The 23,061-nt window shown below is 24.8% G+C and overlaps 2 protein-coding genes across 9 annotated transcripts in view; both read left to right on the top strand.

Annotated features, from left to right (window-relative positions):
* The window catches only part of LOC126902898 (pickpocket protein 28-like), a 9,625-nt gene extending 5,172 nt beyond the window's left edge, over positions 1-4,453 (top strand). For both annotated transcript variants that reach the window (XM_050680602.1, XM_050680612.1), the window contains exons 2-10: positions 1,603-1,818; positions 1,877-1,982; positions 2,454-2,620; positions 2,730-2,943; positions 3,098-3,368; positions 3,553-3,618; positions 3,693-3,840; positions 4,025-4,119; positions 4,178-4,453. In XM_050680602.1, the coding sequence (XP_050536559.1) occupies positions 1,603-1,818; positions 1,877-1,982; positions 2,454-2,620; positions 2,730-2,943; positions 3,098-3,368; positions 3,553-3,618; positions 3,693-3,840; positions 4,025-4,119; positions 4,178-4,332 (1,438 nt within the window). In that variant the 3' untranslated portion in view covers positions 4,333-4,453. The remainder of the gene's footprint in view (positions 1-1,602; positions 1,819-1,876; positions 1,983-2,453; positions 2,621-2,729; positions 2,944-3,097; positions 3,369-3,552; positions 3,619-3,692; positions 3,841-4,024; positions 4,120-4,177) is intronic.
* A 7,850-nt stretch (positions 4,454-12,303) lies between these two features.
* LOC126902868 (phosphatidylinositol phosphatase PTPRQ-like) lies at positions 12,304-21,858 on the top strand. 7 transcript variants are annotated; one of them, XM_050680570.1, is made up of 20 exons: positions 12,304-12,435; positions 13,007-13,303; positions 14,775-15,056; positions 15,119-15,273; positions 15,350-15,473; positions 15,636-15,872; positions 15,971-16,102; positions 16,938-17,110; positions 17,177-17,315; positions 17,693-17,992; positions 18,051-18,230; positions 18,862-18,967; positions 19,023-19,228; positions 19,297-19,361; positions 19,651-19,785; positions 19,922-20,050; positions 20,150-20,292; positions 20,366-20,501; positions 20,562-20,637; positions 20,814-21,854. In XM_050680570.1, exons 2-20 carry the CDS (start codon positions 13,111-13,113, stop codon positions 20,894-20,896), a joined length of 2,994 nt encoding a protein of 997 aa, XP_050536527.1. In that variant the 5' UTR covers positions 12,304-12,435; positions 13,007-13,110; the 3' UTR covers positions 20,897-21,854. The 7 variants fall into 7 exon arrangements, with proteins under 7 accessions (XP_050536527.1, XP_050536536.1, XP_050536499.1 ...); XM_050680542.1 differs by lacking the exon at positions 12,304-12,435 and adding an exon at positions 12,444-12,660 and having other exon boundaries at positions 18,057-18,230; positions 20,814-21,858; XM_050680560.1 differs by lacking the exon at positions 12,304-12,435 and adding an exon at positions 12,444-12,660 and having other exon boundaries at positions 13,124-13,303; positions 20,814-21,856.
* The last annotated feature ends 1,203 nt before the right edge of the window (positions 21,859-23,061 follow it).

Below are 23,061 nucleotides of genomic sequence, written 5' to 3'. Positions count from 1 at the left end.
GAAAACTATGAATAACTAAATCAACTAGTTTTAAAAAGTACATTTGTTCTATTAGCTCCCAAAACGTATCGAAATGTTTATACTATCAAAAAAATACAGTTATTCAAATGTTTATATAAGTGTATTATGTTCCGATTCTACTCTCCGCATAACATGACTAAACCATGTAAGTCTATTTTCTCTCATCTTATCCACGATTGACACTACACCTATACTTCCTCTTATATGCTCGTTCCTTATCCTATCTTCTCTAGTCACTCATCTCATCTATCTAAGAATTCTCATCTCTGCTCTACTTTCTTATCAACCTTCCAACACTCTGAACCATACATCATAGATGGTCTCACTATAGTCTTGTAGAATTTACCTTTTAGTCTCATTGGAATTCTTTTATCGCATATGATGCCAGACGCTTCTGTCCACTTGATCCACCTTTATTTTCCTGTGTCTACATCCTCGTCAATATCACCACTCTTTTGCACAACTGACTCTAAATACTTAAAACTCTCCATCTCTCCAATAACGTCTTCGCATATTGTCACTGACCTACTCATTTCACCTACCTCGTGTTCTCCTTTGTCAAACTCATACTCTATATACTCTGTCTTACTTCTAATTATTCTTAAACCCTTTTCTTCAAGAGCTGATCTCCACACCTCTAGCCTTTGGTTAATTTCCTCCCTATTTTCTCCTATTACCACTATATTGTCAACAAACAACTCTTACCCGAAAACCTTCTGATACTCCTCCTACGCTTTTTACCCTGGTACAAGTGCCATCATACATATCTTCTATTATATTAATGTACCTTTTTGGGACTCCTTTTTTCATCAATGCCCACTTTAAAACCTCTCTCGGCACTCTATCATACGCTTTCTCCAAATTTTATTTTAATATCATACACAGTTTTTTCTTCTTTTCCCTTAACTTTTCTATTAGTTGCCTCACACAAAATACTGGCTCCATTGTTGACTTACCAGGCATAAATCCAAACTGGTTTTTAGATACCGATGTCTCATTTTTTATTCTCTTATCTATTACCTTTTCCCAAATTTTCATACTATGACTCATAAGCTTTATGCCTCTATAATTTGCACACTCCTGTATGTCTCCTTTACCTTTAAGTATCGGCACTACAATACAATTCCTCCATTCATTTGGTATTTTCCCTTCAAATAAGATTTTATAAATATAAATTTATCATACTGAAGCAAGATTACAGTATAAGAGATTGTATTGTAAATCTCTCTAAAAATTGATTACTTGTGGCTAATGATTTAAAATTAAAATTATATTAAAAAATATTAATTTTTAACTAAAAATAAATATAAAAATATTTAATTCAATGAGCCACAAAAAACAACTAAAAAATCACGAAAATCACTAAAAAATCGAGAACAATAATACCATTTTCAACGCTAAAGAAATACAGTATGTGTTTAGCGTTTGATAGAATTTTAATTTTAAACATATTTAAAATTAGTTATAAATAATTATAATATATAAGTTATTATCTAACTAATAATTATTAGCTAGATAAACCTAATATAAAAAACGATAAATTTGTCGGTTTTTTTTATAAAAATGCGATTTTGTTACCAGAATTCTATGGTTCAGTATTATGTCTTTGGTACTGTACTTCTGCGGAGCAGAAATAATCGTTTTATTTAATAATTGGAAGAGTAACAATATGGTTTTAACGTTAGAAGATCTTAAGTATAATGTTTGGGACATTCCGTTTCCAGCTATTACATTTTGTAGTGATATTCAGCTACAAAATCTTGATTATAAACTTATTATGGATGAAGTTTCTAAGAGGTATATATATTTTTTTCATTTTTTTATAAAAAGCATACATTTGAAAATCAATTTTCAGTGAGTTCAAAGATTCAATGAACACGATATGTAACGACTATTATAGTGTAAATAAAAATATATCGTTAAAATCTATAAAACCAAAACATTGGAAAAAAATTCTTCAAGTGAGAAAAAATGAATAGAATCTCTAATTTTATACTCTTTTTAAGAATTCTAAAAGTACTTGTGAAAGGAAAAATTTATTATTATTTTTTAAAAATTTTCCTTTTTCACTTACAAGTAAAATATAGCATTGCACAATTTGAACAAAATAATTGATATATTTTAGACAGATTATTTAACTACGTATAATCTTTTTCGACAATAATAATACAAATAACTATAAAAATCATAAGTTAATTATGTTAGTTGTTTTTATGACAGACAATTTTTACTTCATTTGTAACCATTTTTCAAAATGGAAAGCGCAGAAAAGTTATAATTATAACAAGAATTAAAGAGGACATCCTTTTTATTCTTTTATTTGCTTAATTTAAACCTAGTTAATATAAATTCATGATTAAATGTTATTCATTTGTCTTAAATGCATGGAATAATTGATAATTTAATATTCAGATTTTTAATTTATTTTTAAGAAATTTGCTGTGACATGTGATCAGCGAATAATTACTATGTACTGGCTAGGCGATGAAATACAATCCAGCTGTCAATATTTTCAACCAATTTTTACACAATATGGTCTTTGTTACTCGCTTAATATGATTCCTTTTCAGTTGCTATTTCATTCTAAATATTATGAAACGTAATTTTTAATTATTTATTTTAGTAATTATTTAATCATACAAATGTTACAGNAGTAATTATTTAATCATACAAATTTTATAATTATAATTATAATTTTATATTTTTAGATTATCGTTTCCAAACCACACTTTAGCTGACATTATTACAAAGAAAAAAGAAACTTCCTGGTCACCTGATAAAGGCTTCAGTAAAAATGCAATACCGTTCGATACTCCTTGGAGAGTTACAGGGGATACTAACAACGATGCAGTAAGATTGGTTTTCAATTTGAGAAATATTGAAGGTGACAATTATTGTCCTCATACTATGTCTGGTGTTATGGTTAGTCTGGGTTTATTTATCAATAATAAGTTTCATGTATTGGTTCATGAAAACTTTCTTTATTTTTAAGTTAAGTTTACACAATCCTTCCGATAAACCGTTATTATTTTATTCTATCTTATGAATATTGACTTCACTAACTACTCTTTTTCAGCTAATCCTCCATAAACCTTCAGATACACCTATTGGTTACCAACCGTCGGCGTATTTTATTAATGATCGCTTGCTTTCAGTATCACTGACAGTGTATTACAAACCTACATCTCAAGCAGTTTCTAAATGGTCACCCGAAACTCGAAATTGTTACTTTGAAAACGAAAGAAGTTTAAAATATTTTAAGATATATACAGCTCATAATTGTGAAATTGAATGCCGAGCTAATGCAACTTTGAGGAGATGTGGTTGTGCTGCATTTTATCAGCCAAGTTAGTTGATAAAACAATTTTGAATTAAACATTAAAAGAAGTTAAATCGGAGTATAGCTAAAGTATACATATTGTTTTTCTACAAAAATATTTCATGTCTTTTCTTTTGTTCATAATAAATTATTTAATAGCCGAGGTACTCCCTTCAGGAAAATTGAAAGTATCTTAATTATTATTAATTTAGGAGATCCCGAAGTCCCTATATGTGGCAGTCAGAATTATCGATGCTATAAATCATCTTTCAATAGTGGCAAGTTTATATTATTTAAACATAAAATAGATAATTACTATTAATTACTTGTATAAAATGTCTTAATATCATAGATTTTTCAATATTTCAAGAAGATTTAAGAGTACCAAATTCCAGTGATAAAGATTGTGGATGTTTACCGGATTGTTCATCATATAGTTACGATTACAATGTTGTCAAATTATTTAGAAATTGGAGTACTAGTTTCACAAATGTTGATCAGTAGGCATATAAATTAAAGTCATTTAAAATAACATAATTTTATAATACTACAATTATATCTTACTTCTAATTTTCATTGATAAACTTAAATAAATTTTCCTTTTGATATTTAAATACAAAAATTTTTATTTTCATAAGTTTAATTTTATGATTATTTTAAATTGTAATAATTTTTTGCTCCTAGTTTTCCAAAAGTAGCTGTTGCTAATTTATATTATAAACGAAAATCGATTTCGGTTACTCAGAGAAATGCTTTACTACCATTTAATGAGTTGCTCGGTAAGAATATATAAACATAATAAATTACTTGTTACATATTTTTTGTACTCAATTTTAGGTAATATTGGAGGACTACTCGGATTATTTTTAGGATGCAGTTTAATAAGTTTTTTTGAAATTATATATTTTTTTTTAATAAGATTATACTTTGATAAACGCAAACTTAAAAAGGACATTGAAAGTATAAATGTTTCACATGTTTCATTAAAATAGCACAGTGTGTTTTTAAAGTATATACGTAGTAAGATTTAAAGAGATATGTTATTAGATTTAGTAAAATTAGTTCCATACATAGCAAGTATAAACATTTATTATAGAATATCTCGATTAATTATGTAACTTTCAATAATATTTTACAAAAGTTTATAAAAATGAAAATTTTTAATGAAATCTGAATAAAATAAATGTTATAAAGTATATTATTGAGTAATAAGTAGTAATACATGTTTAATCGTGTATTTTTTTTTTAAATTAAGTGTTGAATTTATTGGGTCATACTTATTATGATCATTCTCTTACACAATGAGTTCTAGAGTCTCCAATTGCAAATATAATGCATTGCGTAGCACAACTAGATAGCTTATTGTTTTTTTATGACATTGCTGTCATAGTCAAGGGTTGTTTATTATTAATTATGACTATCAATAAATATCCTTTCTGTATTATCAGTTAGTGTATTTATAAATTCACAACAATGTGCCTACTACCATTTATAATAACAATGCTGTGTACCTTCTAATATCGATATCATAAAAAATCAATTAGCTGCCTGTATTTGTAATCTCTTGTGTATCATACATAAATATTAACTCAAAAATTAGAAACTTTTAATGTTTATATCTAATAAACAAATAAAGTTATACTAAAAATTCAAATGCCATTTTCTATTACATTAAAATCTCAAACATTTTATTAAATTCAAAATATGTGTTCCCATTATAAAAACTAAGTTGACACCCTTACTGGGTATAAGGTATGAAGTTTATAAAAATGTCAATTTTTAATGAAATCTGAATAAAATAAGTGTTACAAAGTAAATTACGGAACAATTAGTAATAAATGTTTAATCGTGAATTTTTTTTTAATAAAGGGGTGAATTTATTGGGTCACATTTATTATGTTTATTCTCTTATACATTATGTTCTACATCTTAATTTAATAGGTTTATATGTCATATCGTGTAACAAATTGATCAAACATCTCAATTATGATATGCGTTTAAGAAATTCTCGTTTATTAGAAAAGCTATAAATTAACTGTTCGTAAAATTAATACAATAGAAAAATAATATACACCATTTAAAAAGTATGCGTATCTGTTAAAAATACAATAATTTCTATATTTATAATTTTACATTAAAAAAAACTATCTTTTTACATAAATTACTATAAGATTGTACATCATTGAACAATGTGTTACCATCCTATCTACAATCGTGATTTATGTAACTTTGTGTCCGGTCTATTCTCATAAAATGTTATCTAAGTTAAAGATGGGAGAAATCGAATAGTTTCAGTAATTAAATGATTAGTAACCAAAAAAAATAATCGAATTACCGAATAGTCGAAATAAAAATAATAACTAATTTTATGTTGACTATTGAAAAACCAAATAATTTACGATTTACAATTTACATCGCTTATTTTACAAATTATGGAATATTGATATTAGTATGTATGTGAAATTTATATTAAAAAAAATACCACTATTTAAATAATCGAAACTTAAAACTATTACATGTAAATACTGAAGTACCAATTATAAACTAAGTAATATTAAAATTTAAATAATAAATGCATTTAATATAATTATTAACACATGCAGTGATTAAAGTGGGTAAAACTAGCGGGATTATAGTTCCTAAAAATTGAGGAGCGATCTCGAATTATCTCCCCTCAAAGGCTAAACATGATATTTATCATAATAGGCAAATATACTTAGTAAAAAAAAAATTATCTCTAGAAAGGAATTGATTAGTACCTACCTATATTTTTTATTATTTCATTAATAATCAATTAGAAATGAATATTTTACAAAACTTTACAAAGTCAGTATCAACATTATAATTTATTATGAAAATAAATGCAAAATAGTCTTTTTAAATTTTAAATATTATACTATAACAGAAACAAGCTGAGAAAAAAATATTAACAGTAGCCAATTTAGGTAGGTATGTACATATAAAAATATGACATAACAAATATAGTAATATAATTTATAAAGTATTCAACAAATTAAAAATATATCAACAACGATGGTAAGATCTATTGATAGAACAAATGTTTATATCACCTTAAATTTTTATTTCTATCACTTTGTAATCCCTAATATAATAAGTTGTTTAATTACATGTGTAGTCATAAATTAATTACATAATTTTTTAAGCTTACATTAAAGAATTAATTAATTCAACTATTGAATAATCCAAAAACAAATAAATGACGATAATTACGTCACGGTCGTTCATGGTCCAAGTACTTACATTACTACGATTGTATTATAAAATTTTTTTAATTTCATAATTTATTAAGTTATTCTCCAATTAATTTTTTTTGAACAACTGACTAGTCAAATACATTTTTTATATTAACGCATTCCACTCTTCAGTGTTCAAAATTAAAGCGTCACTCCAGCATATTTGGATTTAACTTAAAGGGGTTGCTAGATTATACTCCAAATAAGTTGGAGGACTCTGTCCCCCTCCGTCCACCCTCACTTTAACCACTGAACACATGTACTAAATGTTATAATAATATAATTATAAATATAATATTATATAATATTTTTATATGAATAAAGCAAAAACCATCTAAGAAATGTTTCTTTTTAAAAATAACCATTTATTACCAAATATTTTAAACCAGTTGCTTATAACTCATCAGTAACTTCCACGCTAAGGTTTCTATTACAAGTAACCAATCACAAATAATCATACATCTCAGGAATTTCACTAGAGTTCGCTGATTTAATTTGTCCAGGGTATAAAAAGGATATATATTTCTAAAAAGAGGGAATTTTTGGGGCTCTTGGTCAATATTCTCTTATATGGAATCTACGCCAGTATAATTTTATATTAATCGAAATAAACGCAAGATTTAATTTGATTGTTATCATTCAACTAAGAAATGAATAAAAGATTAATTTAAAAACTATGAAAGAAAATAAAGGCAAGTGCCAATACTTATTTGAATGTTTTACTCCTTAAAACTTGACATAATAAACAAAAAGAGAAGAGGTAATATGAGGATGACTTTATTTAGTCGTTTTGACATTACTATACACGAGACCTCCTTATATAATTAACCAACTATTCTATCTTCTTAATATTTAATACTTTTTCATTACAAACTATCCTACTCAACTTCCCTTCCTAATATTTTATTTTAGATTATTTCATGTGTCGTCGGACTAAAATTATTTCGTCCAAATTTGTCGCTTGACGAAATTGTGTATTATGTATAGACATTCATAACATTGACACTAAAATGTTTTTAATTTTTCTTATTAGTAATAAATAATAAAAATATGTTATAGTATAAGAAGGTGGGTCGCCCTGAAGTAATGCTTAACGGCAGTTCCAAGGCGGCCCACTGTAATGCCGGCCGTTAAAAAAAATAGTATAAGAAAGCAATAATTATCAAATATATATATATATAAACAAAATCATAATTGTATCAAAAGTTACAAGCTTTTTCAGTTAGGTCTGAAACATCTTTTATCTGAAAGTCAAAAAAAAGTTCAAAATAAATGTGTAAACAGTTCTAGTAAGAAAATAATAATTTTATTATTACAAAAGGATAAATTTTAAATAAAAATTACTTTAATTATATGTATATAAAAAGGTTAGGTCATCAGGTGTTAAACATAATAACATTTCCTTGAATTTAATATTCTTAGATAAGTAACTCAAGTAAGTAAGATATATCTATATTCCTTCCAGTAATATTTAATTAACCTTAAATAGTATTAAAACAGTATAATTAGAATTTCATTATCAAAAAGTCAACTAGATTAGTTATAGATATTTGACAAACTTATATGCATGAAATAAATATGTCTGAGAAAAATTATTATTCTTTTTTCAGGGTAAAATTCAGAAATATTCTTGTTTTTTGTTTATTAATAATTTCTTTAACGTGTCTATTCCCTCCCCTTTGCCTCAAATGAGTTTTTATTTTTTTGTTGATAATACAGGAACTTGAATACCCGCGAAAATTAAATTATTGATGAGCAAAAAATGCATAAATAAAAGAGGGGGGATGACTGAATCTACCCACGCCCCTCCACTTTAATCCTGGAAATCAGTCACTAAACATTGTATTAGTTATCACAAATAAATCCGTTTTTAATTTCATTTCACATCAATTAGGTTACATTGGGTTAGGCTGAACAATTTTTATTTTAAAATCTAAGTACAATAAGTATTAAAATATACAATGTTTAACATTTTATTAATCAAATTCTATGAAATTATTGATAAGATACTTTTGTACATGATAAACATACAATAATACATTAAATATTTATGTTAAAGAATATTCCACAATTTTTTCTTATACGAATCTATATCTTCATCTTTATTTTTATTTTTACTCACTTTTGATCTAATATTATCTGCTGATCTGTGTTGATTAACCAATAAATTTTTAATATAGAATTCTGGGTTCCAAAAAATAAGTGGGGGTCCATTGATATATATAAACATCAAATTAGAAATATTAGTTGTAGTTAATGTGGACCTAAGATCAGTGTAAATTAAATTTAAAACACTAAAACCTCGTTCGCATTCGACAGTCAAACAAGGAAAAGTTTTAAGACAATTATCTAACTCAAGAAAAATACCTCGAGGATTTTCATCTTCATCTATGTATAGTCTTAATACATTTATTGCATTGTTTTTGTTTAGCATGAAACGTTCGCATATCCTTTTAATTTCTGTTTCACCATATCTTATTCCTACTTTAACTGGCCAAGTACTTTTATCAATAATAGTAATATCTTTAATCAAATTTAAATCATTAATGTTTTCTAATAATATACTCCTTAAATTATTACAGATAATAGTAAGAAATTGATTTTTTCTGATTGGTAAGATCTTTGGATAATTTTTTAATTCAATATTTTTGAAAACCATATTATTATTTGCAATTTCTGCTTCTTTCATATGATCCCCAATATTATCTTTATATGATTCTAAAATTCGAATAGATTTCTTGATAGTTGAGTCTGCTTCTATGAGTGTTATTTTTTTCCCAATAGTACACTAGCTTCGTCGCTAACAAATAATATCCAATTATTCATTAAATATTCATTAAATCCAGAATTATGTAAGCAATCAATAAGATGAGTCACTATGTTTTCAAATGTTTGTTTTTTAAGTTCAACAAGAGCTAAAAATACAAAAATTGGATCTTCAGAAGAAATGGATGCTTTAATATATACAACCATATCAGATTTAGTACTTAACATAGTTGATTCATCTATCAAAACTGATAACTTTGATTTAGATTCAACAATATTGCACACTACTTTCTTTTTCATTTCAATTGCCCTATAAGATATTATAGAAGTAGATAAAAATCGTGAATGAAGTGTATTCCCTATATCAACACCATTAAGTTTCTGCAGTTCGAAAAGTTTAAAATGATCATTATTAGGTCTATTATATTTAGCAATATAATAAGCTGTCTGAAAAACTGATAGTGTAGATTTATGAAATTTATACGAAGTGTTTTGAAACTGTTTTATATAAAACAGTTTATTTATAACAATAAAATTTTAATTTGTCCGATTCCCTTTCAATTAATATATTTGTATCAAATTTATAAGCTGATGACGTTAAATGTTTTTTAATTTTATTTCGGAGAACAGAGAGTCTAATTATTTTATAATTACTAGTTCCTCCACTAACAAGAAAAAGAGACTACTCTAAAGATACTTTAATGCTGGTATTATTAGAATTTCGCATATTACTAAACTTTTGACAATTTAAACAGCCAATTTTATCATTTTGACAATTCATCCAAACATATTTATTTATTTTTTTATTGCCACTGTTCAAAGGTCCAATCGGCTGGACACAAAAATGTATTGATAATGTTAGCAGAACTTGATTCATTGACATCGGTATTGTTGGTTACTTTCTGTAAATATCATAAAATAATGTTTAATTATATTTTTCAAAAAATCTGATATATTTTTTAAATATTTTTACATAATTTTTTGTAAATAAATTTGTGAGATATCAATAGGAAAAAAAAACAAATTATTAGAAAACAAAAATTAACCATTTTGAACAATCATATTAAATCTAATGTATGGGTTAAACTATTAAATTTTAAGATTACCAAAAATCAATCATTAGCCAATATTTAAATAAATTTTTACTTATTTTACATATTTAACTGAGCTAAAATATACATTATTATTGCAAAGAAAAAACATACTTTTTGTTTTTAAATTTAAAAAAGTTTTTAATGCATCTCTATCAATTAAAATTTAGACACTTTAGATATTATAAAAATTTAAACAAATGAATTAATTATTACTTACATTTTTAGTATCTGTGACTTTATCATCAGCTGTGGTTTTAATTCTTTTGGTCACTATCGTAGAAAAAAAATAATTTGTAATTTTTTGTGAATTGTTTATTATATTCCATGTCGATATAATTTAATAAAATAATTTGCACAATCAAGTAGTGTAATAATACAATTAGGTATAAATGAATAGTTTAACCAAATATAAGTATAACATAACAAACTACATTATCAATGAAAATTTTTTTGGATGGAATTACCTTTATGTATTTTATTGTTTGCTACGAATCTATTTTTAACAATTGTAATACATGGCGCGCACGCCACATGCTTCTAATATCTATTATCATAAGATAAATAATAACGAAAATTTAAAAACCTGTAATTTACAAATTTTATTTAGCGTATACCCTTAAAATACTAATCTTTTTATTAAATTTGAAAATAGGAATTCGGGTATATGCCGTATACCCGCGTATACCTTCCAATACACACCTGCTGCTAATAAAAATATGATAAAAATAAATAGCAAATAATATACTCTATTTATACAATTTTTTAAAGAAAATACCGTATATATACTTTTTTTTATCTATATCCATCGAGAATCAAAATTAAAGAAATAAATCTTCATAGTCTACCACTAAGAGTACAATTATTTTTGTTCTTTTTTTACCTTATGAAATTTTTAATATCAAGTTAGATATTATAATTATATGTAGTTATATATTTTTTTTTATTAAAAAGAAGTGAGAAAACAATGTTTCTTTTAGAAAAATAAATGTAATGTAAGACAAAAGCACAATTTCTATTAAAATCAGTGATGCTGTAACAAAATGTTTTGACCATAGATTCCAGACGAATAATTGTTTATTAATAGACAAATAAATGAATGAAAATTTACCTCGTCTCATTTTATTTAGTTTTAGGAAATTAGTTATAGTATTAGTTATTATGTGATAAAAATAATTTATGTATTAAATCAATATTGATGCCAATCAATTTTAGTATATTAGTATTTAATCAAAATCAGAAATCACTGATTTTAATATTTATCGATTTATTTACATTAAATAATTTTTACAGATAACAATTTCTATATTCATTTTAGCTTGACATCATAATAAAAAATTAGTTAATTTAAAAAATAATTTTTAACTAGTTAATAAACAAAGATGGACACCTTGGTTTATGCCATTGTTATAATAATGTATTTATAATTTCAATAGTGGTCTCATTTCTCATTGTTTTGTCAAGATATAGTTTATATACCTTAAAATAACTTAAAAAGTGTCTATTTAATGTTGTCGTCCTACTAACTTATATAAAATAATTCTAGATACTTTGCTCAAATAAAATTGCCAAACATATATTTATACGACATTTTTTGCACTAATGTTTTCCTTTTAGTAATTAGTACTGTAGTATTTATTTACAATCTGCGAATTTTTTTGTTTTTTCATTAGGTTATTTTTTTGTTGAATAAATTCTTTCATGTTTTTAAACTTAAATAATGACGTTTAATGAACCAATTCATTGTACATAAAGCTTATGTTACACTTAAGTGTTAACCTTTTATCTAATCTCTATTAATTTTTTATTAAATAAAAAATATCAATGTCTTTAGTTTCAGACATCTGTCCTCATATTATCGCCTCATATTATTCAAATAGACGTAAGTCAGTAACATTAGAGATAAATCAGCTAATTAATTAAATCGATATTATTTTTTAATTAAAACTATTGTGTGCATATTAGTTTGATTACATATTTATTGGTAAGCTTTTACACTTTAAAAATTAAGTTGTCCTATGTCGTGCTTACTTTAAAACTTTGAATATTATTAACGCATTATTGTTTAAATTCAATACATTCGTTAATATGAATAATTCTTATACGAAAAACATTAATGTTTTCTTTTTGATAACGGGCATTTATGTTTATCTATCGCTCTCTATCAAAATTTTAACTGCATCAAATCAATTATCGTACAACGAAACAGGTATTTAAGTATTAATTATGAATGCTTAATAAAATTTATCTGTTTAATTTATTTATAAAATACACATTGGTATATTGAATTTTTATTTTTATTGAAAAAAAAAAATAATAATAACGTTGAAATATCTCGAACTTTTCAATAATAATAACATCTTAAACGATGACAAAAATTAAAATTCTTTTGAAATGAAGAAATTCTTAAATTTTCGAAATTACCGTTGGTTATATAAAATACCAAACAAAATCTAACATTTAAACAATTTAATTAAATTTTTACGCTTAATATTTAATTAAATGTTATTATTATATATTTGATGATTTGATATTTAATGGAAAACGTATTTTAGAGAAATTGTTTGAAACCAATTATATTCATCTAACGGTAAATGCTATTGGTTCATCAACTATTGATGTAGGGTGGTTACCAGTATTAGATATTAATAATAAATCTATGAACTATTTAGTAAGTTATTCAAATCATCAAACTAGCGAAATAATAAACACCAGCACAACACGATTAAAATTAAATGATCTAATAGAATGCACTACATACATTATAACTGTAAGGTGCATTTTCATAACTGATGATAAAATTGTACTTGGACCCTCTACAACTAAAGCTGTATCAACACTAAGTATTATTCGTAAGTATTATATTTATTTATTAGATTAAATTAGATTACTTTCTAAACTGTATATTTATAATAATACAAAATCAGTATGTTTCCAGAAATTTCCAAAAAGTTATGGCAACATTTTGAGATAGTTATTTTATAAATAAATTTATGTTGTTTTTCTTAATTGCTGGTATACAAAGAAAAATAAAGATTTATATTGATGAAAATTTTTATATAATATATTAAATGTCAGTTTGTCAGAGATATTTTAGTGTAATGTTAATTTAATAAATAACTGATATCATTAGCTCACTTATTATCTAATTTTTATGAATGTTTAACTTACATAATATAACATATCACATAATATATAATACATAATATAACAAGCAACATAATTTATTCTTTAAGATGACTACAAGTAACGTGTACAAAAAAAGGCAATTATAAACTGTTGAAAATTAAAATTATATTTATTCATTTTATTATTAAAAAAAATAATAAAAAGTATGATCGTAACGCTGCTAAAAATGTAAACTTTGATATATAAAAAAAAAACATAGGGAATTTATAATATAGATATAAAGTTATAAAAGTTGTTACTTAGATCTGTTCCAGCTGAAATATATGTAGAATGTAATTTATTAAGAATACTATTAACATCCCCCATTTATTGATTAAATGATAATTTTTAATAAAAATATACACATTTAAATTTTATTTTATTTTATAAAGTTTATTTAAAAAAAAAAAAATTGTTTTCATAAGTTTATTTTAGGAGTAACTTTTTCAAGTAAACGGGAAACCATGATTATTTTTTTATGAATAATGTGGAATGAAGTAAATATAATTTTGACTGGCTGATAACTAGTTTTGTAAATGTTCTTTTTGAATTAATATAACTTTTAGTAATGTATAGACGAGAGGAAAATTATCTGTGAGTTAAAGTTTAAATAGAGTGTCGCTCAAGGGCCAAACTAAGGCCTATATGAACCCCGGGGATGTTTTACAAAATAGATTCATCATTTGAAAAGGTTTCTTCATAAACGCAATACAAAATTTTTTATAATTTTTATTACAGTTAATTGTTTATTTGTTTTAAATTCATTTTATTCATTTATACAATCCATTTATCTTAAAATTACTAGTCCTCGCCATAGACCTGATACAATTTAGAACGTTACCTAACCAGCGTAATTTGCACCGAACATTCAGACATTATTTTTAATAAAACACACAGTGTTTTGACAAACATTGCAAAAATTAAATAATTATGAGTAAAAAATAAATAAACATGTCGAATGTAACTCCCTTAAATGGTGATCCATGTGCTTCTATAATTGAAGGGGCTACTTTAAATTTATAGGTAAAATAAGTTTATAGCTTAATTAGCGTAATTTAATTTGAAAAAAATAAAATATTTAATAAAGTAAATAATATATTACCCACAATAAATATTACTTTTATCATTAATTTTTTTAAAATAAATTTTTTACAGAAACAGAAACAATTAATAATTTTTCCGTAAGTGTATATAGTCGAGCAGCAATATTATCTTGGAATAATTTTTTGGAAAAATCAACTTGTTCAATTAATTATAGAATATCATGGTCTCGATCGCAAGAAACACACTTAAAGGAACAATTATTTACAGAAAATAATTTTTATTATATGAACAATTTGGAGCCTTGTACCCAATACACGGGTTATATTATACCTGTAGATAGGATAGTCGACAAAGGAAAATCAACTCGATTCAATTTTACTACCAAACATGAAAGTACATTTGCATTTAGAACTTGTAATAAATAGTTTATTAACATCTATAAATTATTTTATTAGTTACTGGGACGGTAGAAAATTTATCTTATGTTACCAATGAGCCCAGAAGTTTATTTCTCAGTTGGAATGCACCAAAGAATTTTCCTCTTTGTGTAAATTTTTTTCGGATTGTTTACTGTGGTAATAATTTCGATTGCTCATCACTGAATACTCAAGTAATCACAATTCCTCATACTCTATTATTATTTGGCAAAAATGAATATAAAACATTTTGTTATATTTTCAATTTAGAATAACCATATAAAACTTACACAGTTAAAACCAAAAACATCTTACATAATTTTAGTGTTTCCTGTTATGTTAAATAATGAAGATGGAATCCCTGCTAGAATCGTTGCTACGACAGAAACTGAAAGTAATCATTACAATTTTAAATAAATAAAAATTATACAGAGTCTATCATTCTACTGGTATTTTAATTTTTTGCGTTTTAATAACACTTAACACAGTTATAAATTAAAAACGGATATGCAAAAATAAATAAATTAATTAATATTAATGTATTAAATTTGAATAGCACCTGAGGTTCCTCTTAATTTATCAGTGATATTTGTATCTCCTACATCTATGCTTGTTCAGTGGGCATCATATTCGTCAAACAGGAATATTATTGCATATCGATTAAGTGTAAGATTTAAAAACTATGTCTATGAAGTACCAAAATACTGTTCTTTTAAAAATCAAGATCAATGGACATATAACATAAATGTAGAACAAAATAGCGATGAATTTGAAGATAAATTTAAAAATACAGGTTTGAGCATTACTGTTTAATTTCTAATGTTTTTAAAACACAATCAATCACTTAGTTTTGATAGATCTTTTAGTGCATGTTGGATGATTTATTTATAGGATTAAAAGAATTCCGATATGAAATCAAAAATGATTTTAAACCAGCTAGTGAATATCAAATAGAGTTATTTGCAATAACGGACTATGAATATGGAAATTCTTCAGCTACAACAATAATTACTGCACCGTCAAGTACAACTACTTTTTTTTTTTTCAAATCATTGTATTATTATAGTTTGACAATTATCTTTTGTTACTGTTATTATTTTTAAAGAGTAGGCTATAGAAAAATTGCGACAGTTTTAAGGGTATATAAGAATTGATCCCGAGACAATGGGGTACAAGGCCTATCGCTATCATTGTCAACTTACAGCTACACTTAGATTAATTTTGTTCTTTAACAAAAAGTAAAAATGATCCTTCAGATAATTTTCAAAAATAAACAACTTAAATTTTTTCCAAATGTCTATTTATAAATTTATAGTTATAAACAGATAAAGAATCTTCAAAATTGAATTTATACATCATAGATGTTTTAAGTATAATTCTCAAAATTTTCCTTTAATGAGCTACTGTTTTTCACAGCAAATGTAAATTACAGTATTGTATAAATTTCTCTATAAATTTGCATGTTATATAAAAAGGTTCCCAAATAGTTTATTTAATAGATAATTTAAAATCTAATAGATATTGGATTTACTATATGTATTTATTTTTTTGTTTCGTACCTGTCTCTACTTTTTCAGATCGTATTTGACCAATTTTGCTTAACAATACATCAAAACAAAACAAAGTATACCTAATTGAATAAACTGCAATAAAATTAAAGAAATATCCCTCGTACTCAATAAATATATGGAAACTCATAAAAAATTACAATTTTAGAAGTTTCAATTTTTTTTTTTTACTCTTTTTTCTAAAAAATGTAAACTTTTTCTCCTTAACTTTTATAGATATTTAAAAAAACTGTGTATTTATATATAATATTTTCAATAACGAATGAGTAGTATTTTATTTTTAATCACAGGTAGTTCACAAGTAGTAGACTTAAAAGTTTTATCAATAACTTCGAATTCAGTAACAATTAGTTGGAAACATCCTTGTGAACCAAATGGTAGGATAGCGTTCTTTCATAGCACTACAATAGGAGAGAGATATGCATATGATAGTCATATTTTTGGTATAAAATATGACATTATGGTAATTTTTTTAATCAACAATTAATATCCGGATTATTTTTAGACATTAATATTTATCTTGATATAGGGAAATAAAAAAACATATGAATATAATGTTACAAACCTGCTACCTGCATATAATTATCGTTTCACAGTTGCGGCAATTACATATGACGTCGAAGTAGTAGGGCAAGACAATTCTATACTTTTTACTACATTATCAACGAGTATGATTCCCTTAATTCAAAAATTGATAGTATCTGTTTTCTTTTATATTTAATTGTAAAATAAAAGAGCAATTTCTTATATTGACTCATACTTGCTTATAAGATCGCAGTGTGAGAACTCTAGCGTAGTAACTCAAAATTTGTTAATATTGATTGAATTGTTTATACATGTTTTCTCATGGTACAAATAACGTCTTTTTCAACACATTAGCGAATTATGTCGTATTTATAAAATTAAATCAATAATATTAAATAATATTGTCTATAAATATAATTAAATGATAAATTCGTTCCATATATTAGTATGTTATATTTTGAGTTACTACATTATGATACTTACAGTGCTATATGGTCCATGGAAAAAATGAAATTTTTAGGTCCTAATTTGCCATCTAAATATGATACTCATCGTTATCTAAGAGTTACTGTATATGAAAACTATTTAACAAGAGTTCGAGTGAATATTTCTACCAAATTATTTTCAAACCTAAATGGAACAATTAGGTCCTATTCTATAATTGTTCTTCAAGATGGTGGTTTTCCTGATATACCAGAAAGAGGCGAGCGCAATGATCAGGACAAATGGCCTCCTGAATTAAAAACTTGGGCAATGGCAGCTCCTTATCCTTTTATACTAGCTTATCAAACTACTCCAAATGGTTGGATGCCCTTTAATGGTAAAAATAGTTTTAAAGCATAAACATTTTTGATGATAAAATATTTTTTTATAAAAAGTTTTAGATCAAACCGATGATCAAGCGATTTTTGATATTGGCGTTGATGACTCTTGTCATATAAGTGATGTAAACATCTATTGTAATGGTCCACTAAGGCCAGGTACGAATTACAGGATGAAATTGAGAGTTTTCACCGATCACGGATTTCAAGATTCTTGGACTGTACCTTTTACGACACGTGAGTAAATTAGGACACATTTACGCATGGATAGAAAATATATATATTTTTTTAATTCCTAAATAATATACCGTTGTTGACAATAATGTACTATTCTTCTCTTGTATTCAAAAATACAACGTCGTCTTCCATTCGCTGAGGGTGGATGGCATAGTGTGCGTTATTGTTATAGTTCCCGCATGATCACATGTTCAGGAACTAACTGCAATAACGCAATTATACATCAGTACTCAAGAATTTGAGTGGTCTACAGTATCACACCATTCTCTATTATGAAGTAATTAAGTTGTAATCCAAAAATATTGGACTATATACTACAACTAATGTCTTAATTGTTTTTTTTTTTTGTTTTTTAATAGCCAAATTAATTTATAGTAATTCTATTTTATCATTTGACAATTGAATTTTTTTTATTTTTGGTTATTCTATAACGGGTGTTTATCGAAACTTAAAAAGCGTTTTATATTCCTACATTAATGTTACCGACATGTATAGTAATAAACTGAAATTGATTGAATAAGAATTAGGTGTTATAAATATAGTATTCATCAATATGTTGCTAAGGTTATGTAACTACCAACAAAATGAGGTTTATCAATCTAGTCCTATTAAATATATATTTTGTTTATAGCCGGCAAGTATACTACAATATATTATTTGATATTATGCAGTGTTCTTTTAGCAATACTGATAACAACGACTGGAATATGTTGCGTTTTAAACAAAAAAGTACCATGGTATGAATAGTATTGATACATTTAAATATTTTTATTTATTAACATTTTTATACAGGACAGTACGTAAAACTATACAAAGATCAGATGATAACTCTAAATTATCAAGCGTAATGAGCTATCAAGAGTTGCTGGATAAAAATCCTCAGCAAATCGAGGCGGAATTCAATATTTTGACAATGCACATGAAACCTATTGCCTCAATGGATATTGCATTGATGCCTCAGAATAAATCAAAAAACCGATATACCAATATACTACCTTGTAAAAATTTTAAAACTTAGTACTAATTGATGTATAAATATTTTGAAAAAGCTATTTATTTGATGTAGATGACTATAACAGAGTTGCAATTAATTCCAATGATGGTAACTACATAAATGCATCATTGATTGAAGTGAGTATTATAAAAAATAAAATAAACTTTAAAATTTTTAATAATAATAATTATTTATTATTAACAATTATGTTTATAATTTAAATATTATATATATATATATTAACATATTTTTATGTTTCGCTAAAACTCATTCTTTAGACTTGAAAAAGACCTAAGTTACGCTAAAATACGATTTATCAATTTATTTTAAGTTTCTAATTTTTACTAATACTATTGTTTAGATAACATAAATAAATTAAAAAAAAAATTATACTGATATTAATAATTTATAAAAAAATACATCTAGGATTCTAAAGGAATTTTACAATATATTGCAAGTCAGGGTCCTACAAAAAATACATGCGCTGATATGTGGCAGATGATTTTGGATTTCGATATTTCTGCAATTGTTATGTTATGTCATATAACTGAACAAGGAAAAGTAAATAAAAATTCATACTTATCGAATTCTTTATATTTTTGGCGATACTTATTTAAGTCCTTAAAACGCTATGGCGTTTTAATTTAAAGAATAATAATAATTATAACAAAGACGAAATTATCACTAAATCTTTTAGATAAAATGTGAAAAATATTTTCCTGACAACCAAGAAAAGCTAGTGTTTGGTAATATCTATGTAAATAATGATATTATGATTGTCGACAATGAGCACTCTTACACTACTAGAATAATTACAATTAAAAAAGTATGAATAAGATATTTTAATATGCAAATTTTTTTACGAAATATTACCTTTTTCTAAAATTAGAATAGTAAAATAATATTTACTTAACATATAAACCAGGAAGATAAGGAGAAAACCATCAGACATTTTCAGTTTCATAATTGGCCAGACTTTGGTGTCCCTAGCGAACCGTCTGTAATGGTGAAATTTTGCCAAATAGTACAAGCAAAAGCTCCAGCTGGTATAATTGTAGTGCATTGCAGGTGACATATTGTTTATATAATTCAAAGTCAGACATATTTTTTAAAACTAAATACTGCTATGTCATTGAAATAGCGCTGGAATCGGTAGAACAGGAACTTATATAGCATGCGATATACTTTTACGACAAATTCACGAAAAAAGTAAACTTGATGTTTTGAAAACAGTTTTGAAGTTACGTAAGCTCAGGGCTAACATGGTTCAAACACAAGTAAAAATTAATTTTCCGCTAATTAATTTCAATGTAAAAATAATGGTGTTTGATTTTTAGGCTCAATATGAATTTGTGTATAGTTGTTTAGCATTTTATATTAGGCAATATTTGATGCCTACATCAGATAACACAGGTATGATGATAAGCACGTTATTAAATTGAATAGTATAGAATTAGTCAACAGATTTTTTTTCTGAAAAGTAAAAATAAAGCAGTCTTCGTTTAAATAAAACATATAATTCTACTACGGGCTGTATTAATATTTATTAATTATTTGTTTACTTCAATTTTTTTAATGAATACTTACAGTGTTCATTATTTGGTTTTTAGTGAACAATAAACGAAAATCATCTCGAACGAATACAAGCAATAATAGCTCAGGGTTTACATAACTTGAAACTATATTAAATACACAAACACACTTAAACTAAATTTTGCAAACCATGTTTAGTTTAAATTTTTAATATTTTTTTTTGTATAGAAGAAGTTGAAATGAAATAAGTAATAGGTTAATATTTTAATTATGTATTCACTTTATTTCCTACTATGAAAATATACGTTTTTCAAATTTGAAATAAGATTAAGTCATTTCTTCAGTTATAATTGTACCAGTCTTAAATAGTTTTAAATTTAATATAATATTTCTTTAACAATATTATAATATATAACATTATAATAAACTCATTGAAATGTTATTTTAACTTATTTTGGTTTAAATGCTAACTTGATTCTTGTCAAATAAACAGATAATATTTGTCTCTTAACTTTTATATTTATTATAAAGTTTATTTTTCATAAAAAATAATTATACCTCAATATTACAATGGGGGTGCGGTGTGCCGTCACTTAGTCGCTGTCATAGCGTGATTTTCAGCTACACAACTTTCCGGATGGCTCTATACTGGATTTTTAAATTTTTTTTTTTTAATTAATGTATTAGATTTTATTTAACCCTTTATAATGTTCTGTTAAAATTAATCTTTTTAAATAACTATTTAATGAAATACAGAAAATCAAAAGGTTGTACATAGACAAATTAAGAATAAATTATTTTCTATTTAATCCAGCTGGATTAGTTGTTGGTTTTGTCAAGAAAAATAAGCGTCCCGATTTGTATAATCAAGCTTGGTGTGTTTTTTTTACATTTTCTTTCCAATTTTTATTTTATCCTTATGAAATTAGCCAAACATAAAATATATAGATTCTTTTATCAAAGTTTTATTTCTTAACGAATAACAATTTTATTATTTTAACATGTTAACATTTAAATTAAAATAACTCTTGTAAACTTTTAATCTAAACGTATGCGTTATTTGTTTATTGCTTATAATATACACTATTAAATTGTAGATTATAAATATTTGTTTTTTTCACTTACACTTCAATTTTAAAAATCTTAAATATTTTTATCACAAAAATATTTAATTATTTTTTCAAATTTTTGACTGAACAACAGTTTAACTAAACTATTATTAACTAGATAAATTTTAATTTTTCTTATATGAAAAAATTGTCTGGCCTAAGATCTATTCACTTTAACTCTTCCCCCCGTATATAACAAATATTTATTATATAAATTATTATTTGTAACATAATTACGATATTTATCTGTAATTGATAAAATGAACATCTGTGACTTCAGACTTTAGTAGTAACTGCACAGACTTTACATAGTTTATGATAACTGTATCAAACCAAATTTATGACTAAATTATTATCTTTATCAGTAAATTAATGGATTTAAAAATATTAATAGTTAACACTTGAAACTATTTTTTTAATTGTATAATTGTGTAATATTAAATAAAAAATGTTTTATTTGCTGAAGTTCCTTGTTCATAAAAAAAATGAACAATTCTAAAATTAGTTAATAATTAGTTAAAGTTAAGTAAAACCACTATTATTTTAATTATACTCTAATCTAGTATTATTACTGTGAAATAATAATTAATATTGGTATAAAAATGTAAGATTAGTGTGAAATTAATATTTATGTTACCATTCAACTAAATTTTTGAAAAAACAAAATTTGAGAAAAAAAAAGTTATTTCAATAAATCGTTTGTTTTATAAAAATCTATCTTTATTTAAAAAAAGATAGAAAACATTTTATTTATTTGAATCTAGATAAATTTTATAAAAATTTCTTTTATGTCATCTGGACTCATATTTTTTTATCTAGTCACACATTTTTTTTATATTGTAATCAGGTACTAAAATCTATTTTTAAATTCTGTATACAGAGTGTTCAATGAGTAAGGAAACAAGTCAATTGTTACAAACAATAAGAACAATAAAAACCCGTTTCCTGACTTACTGAACACTCTGTATATTCATTCATTTGTTTAACTATACGCTTATCAAAACTAAAGAATGAATAGGATACATTTATGCTTCATTAAATACGAACCAAATATGACAGTAATATGTCTTTTTAGATGGAACTCTGTAGTACACGTGTACCGTATGTTGTTACCATTTCAACAAAATCTATTAATATATTTCTTTAATAATTTAATTTTAGTTTTTTTGTATAAATTCAAAAAATAAGTATTTTA

This window comes from Daktulosphaira vitifoliae, unplaced genomic scaffold, assembly GCF_025091365.1.
Source record: "Daktulosphaira vitifoliae isolate Bord-2020 unplaced genomic scaffold, ASM2509136v1 Scaffold_1, whole genome shotgun sequence".
NCBI classification, from domain to species: domain Eukaryota; kingdom Metazoa; phylum Arthropoda; class Insecta; order Hemiptera; family Phylloxeridae; genus Daktulosphaira; species Daktulosphaira vitifoliae.
This window is presented reverse-complemented; position numbering and strand designations above follow the sequence as displayed.

Bases quoted from the DNA above. Each gene is read 5' to 3' on its own strand.
- LOC126902868 (XM_050680533.1), top strand. From the start codon at position 12,540: ATGAATAATTCTTATACGAAAAACATTAATGTTTTCTTTTTGATAACG. The intron at 13,304-14,774 runs GTAAGTATTATA...AATTTTTTACAG, and splicing joins ATCAACACTAAGTATTATTC to AAACAGAAACAATTAATAAT. The intron at 15,474-15,635 runs GTAATCATTACA...AAATTTGAATAG, and splicing joins TGCTACGACAGAAACTGAAA to CACCTGAGGTTCCTCTTAAT.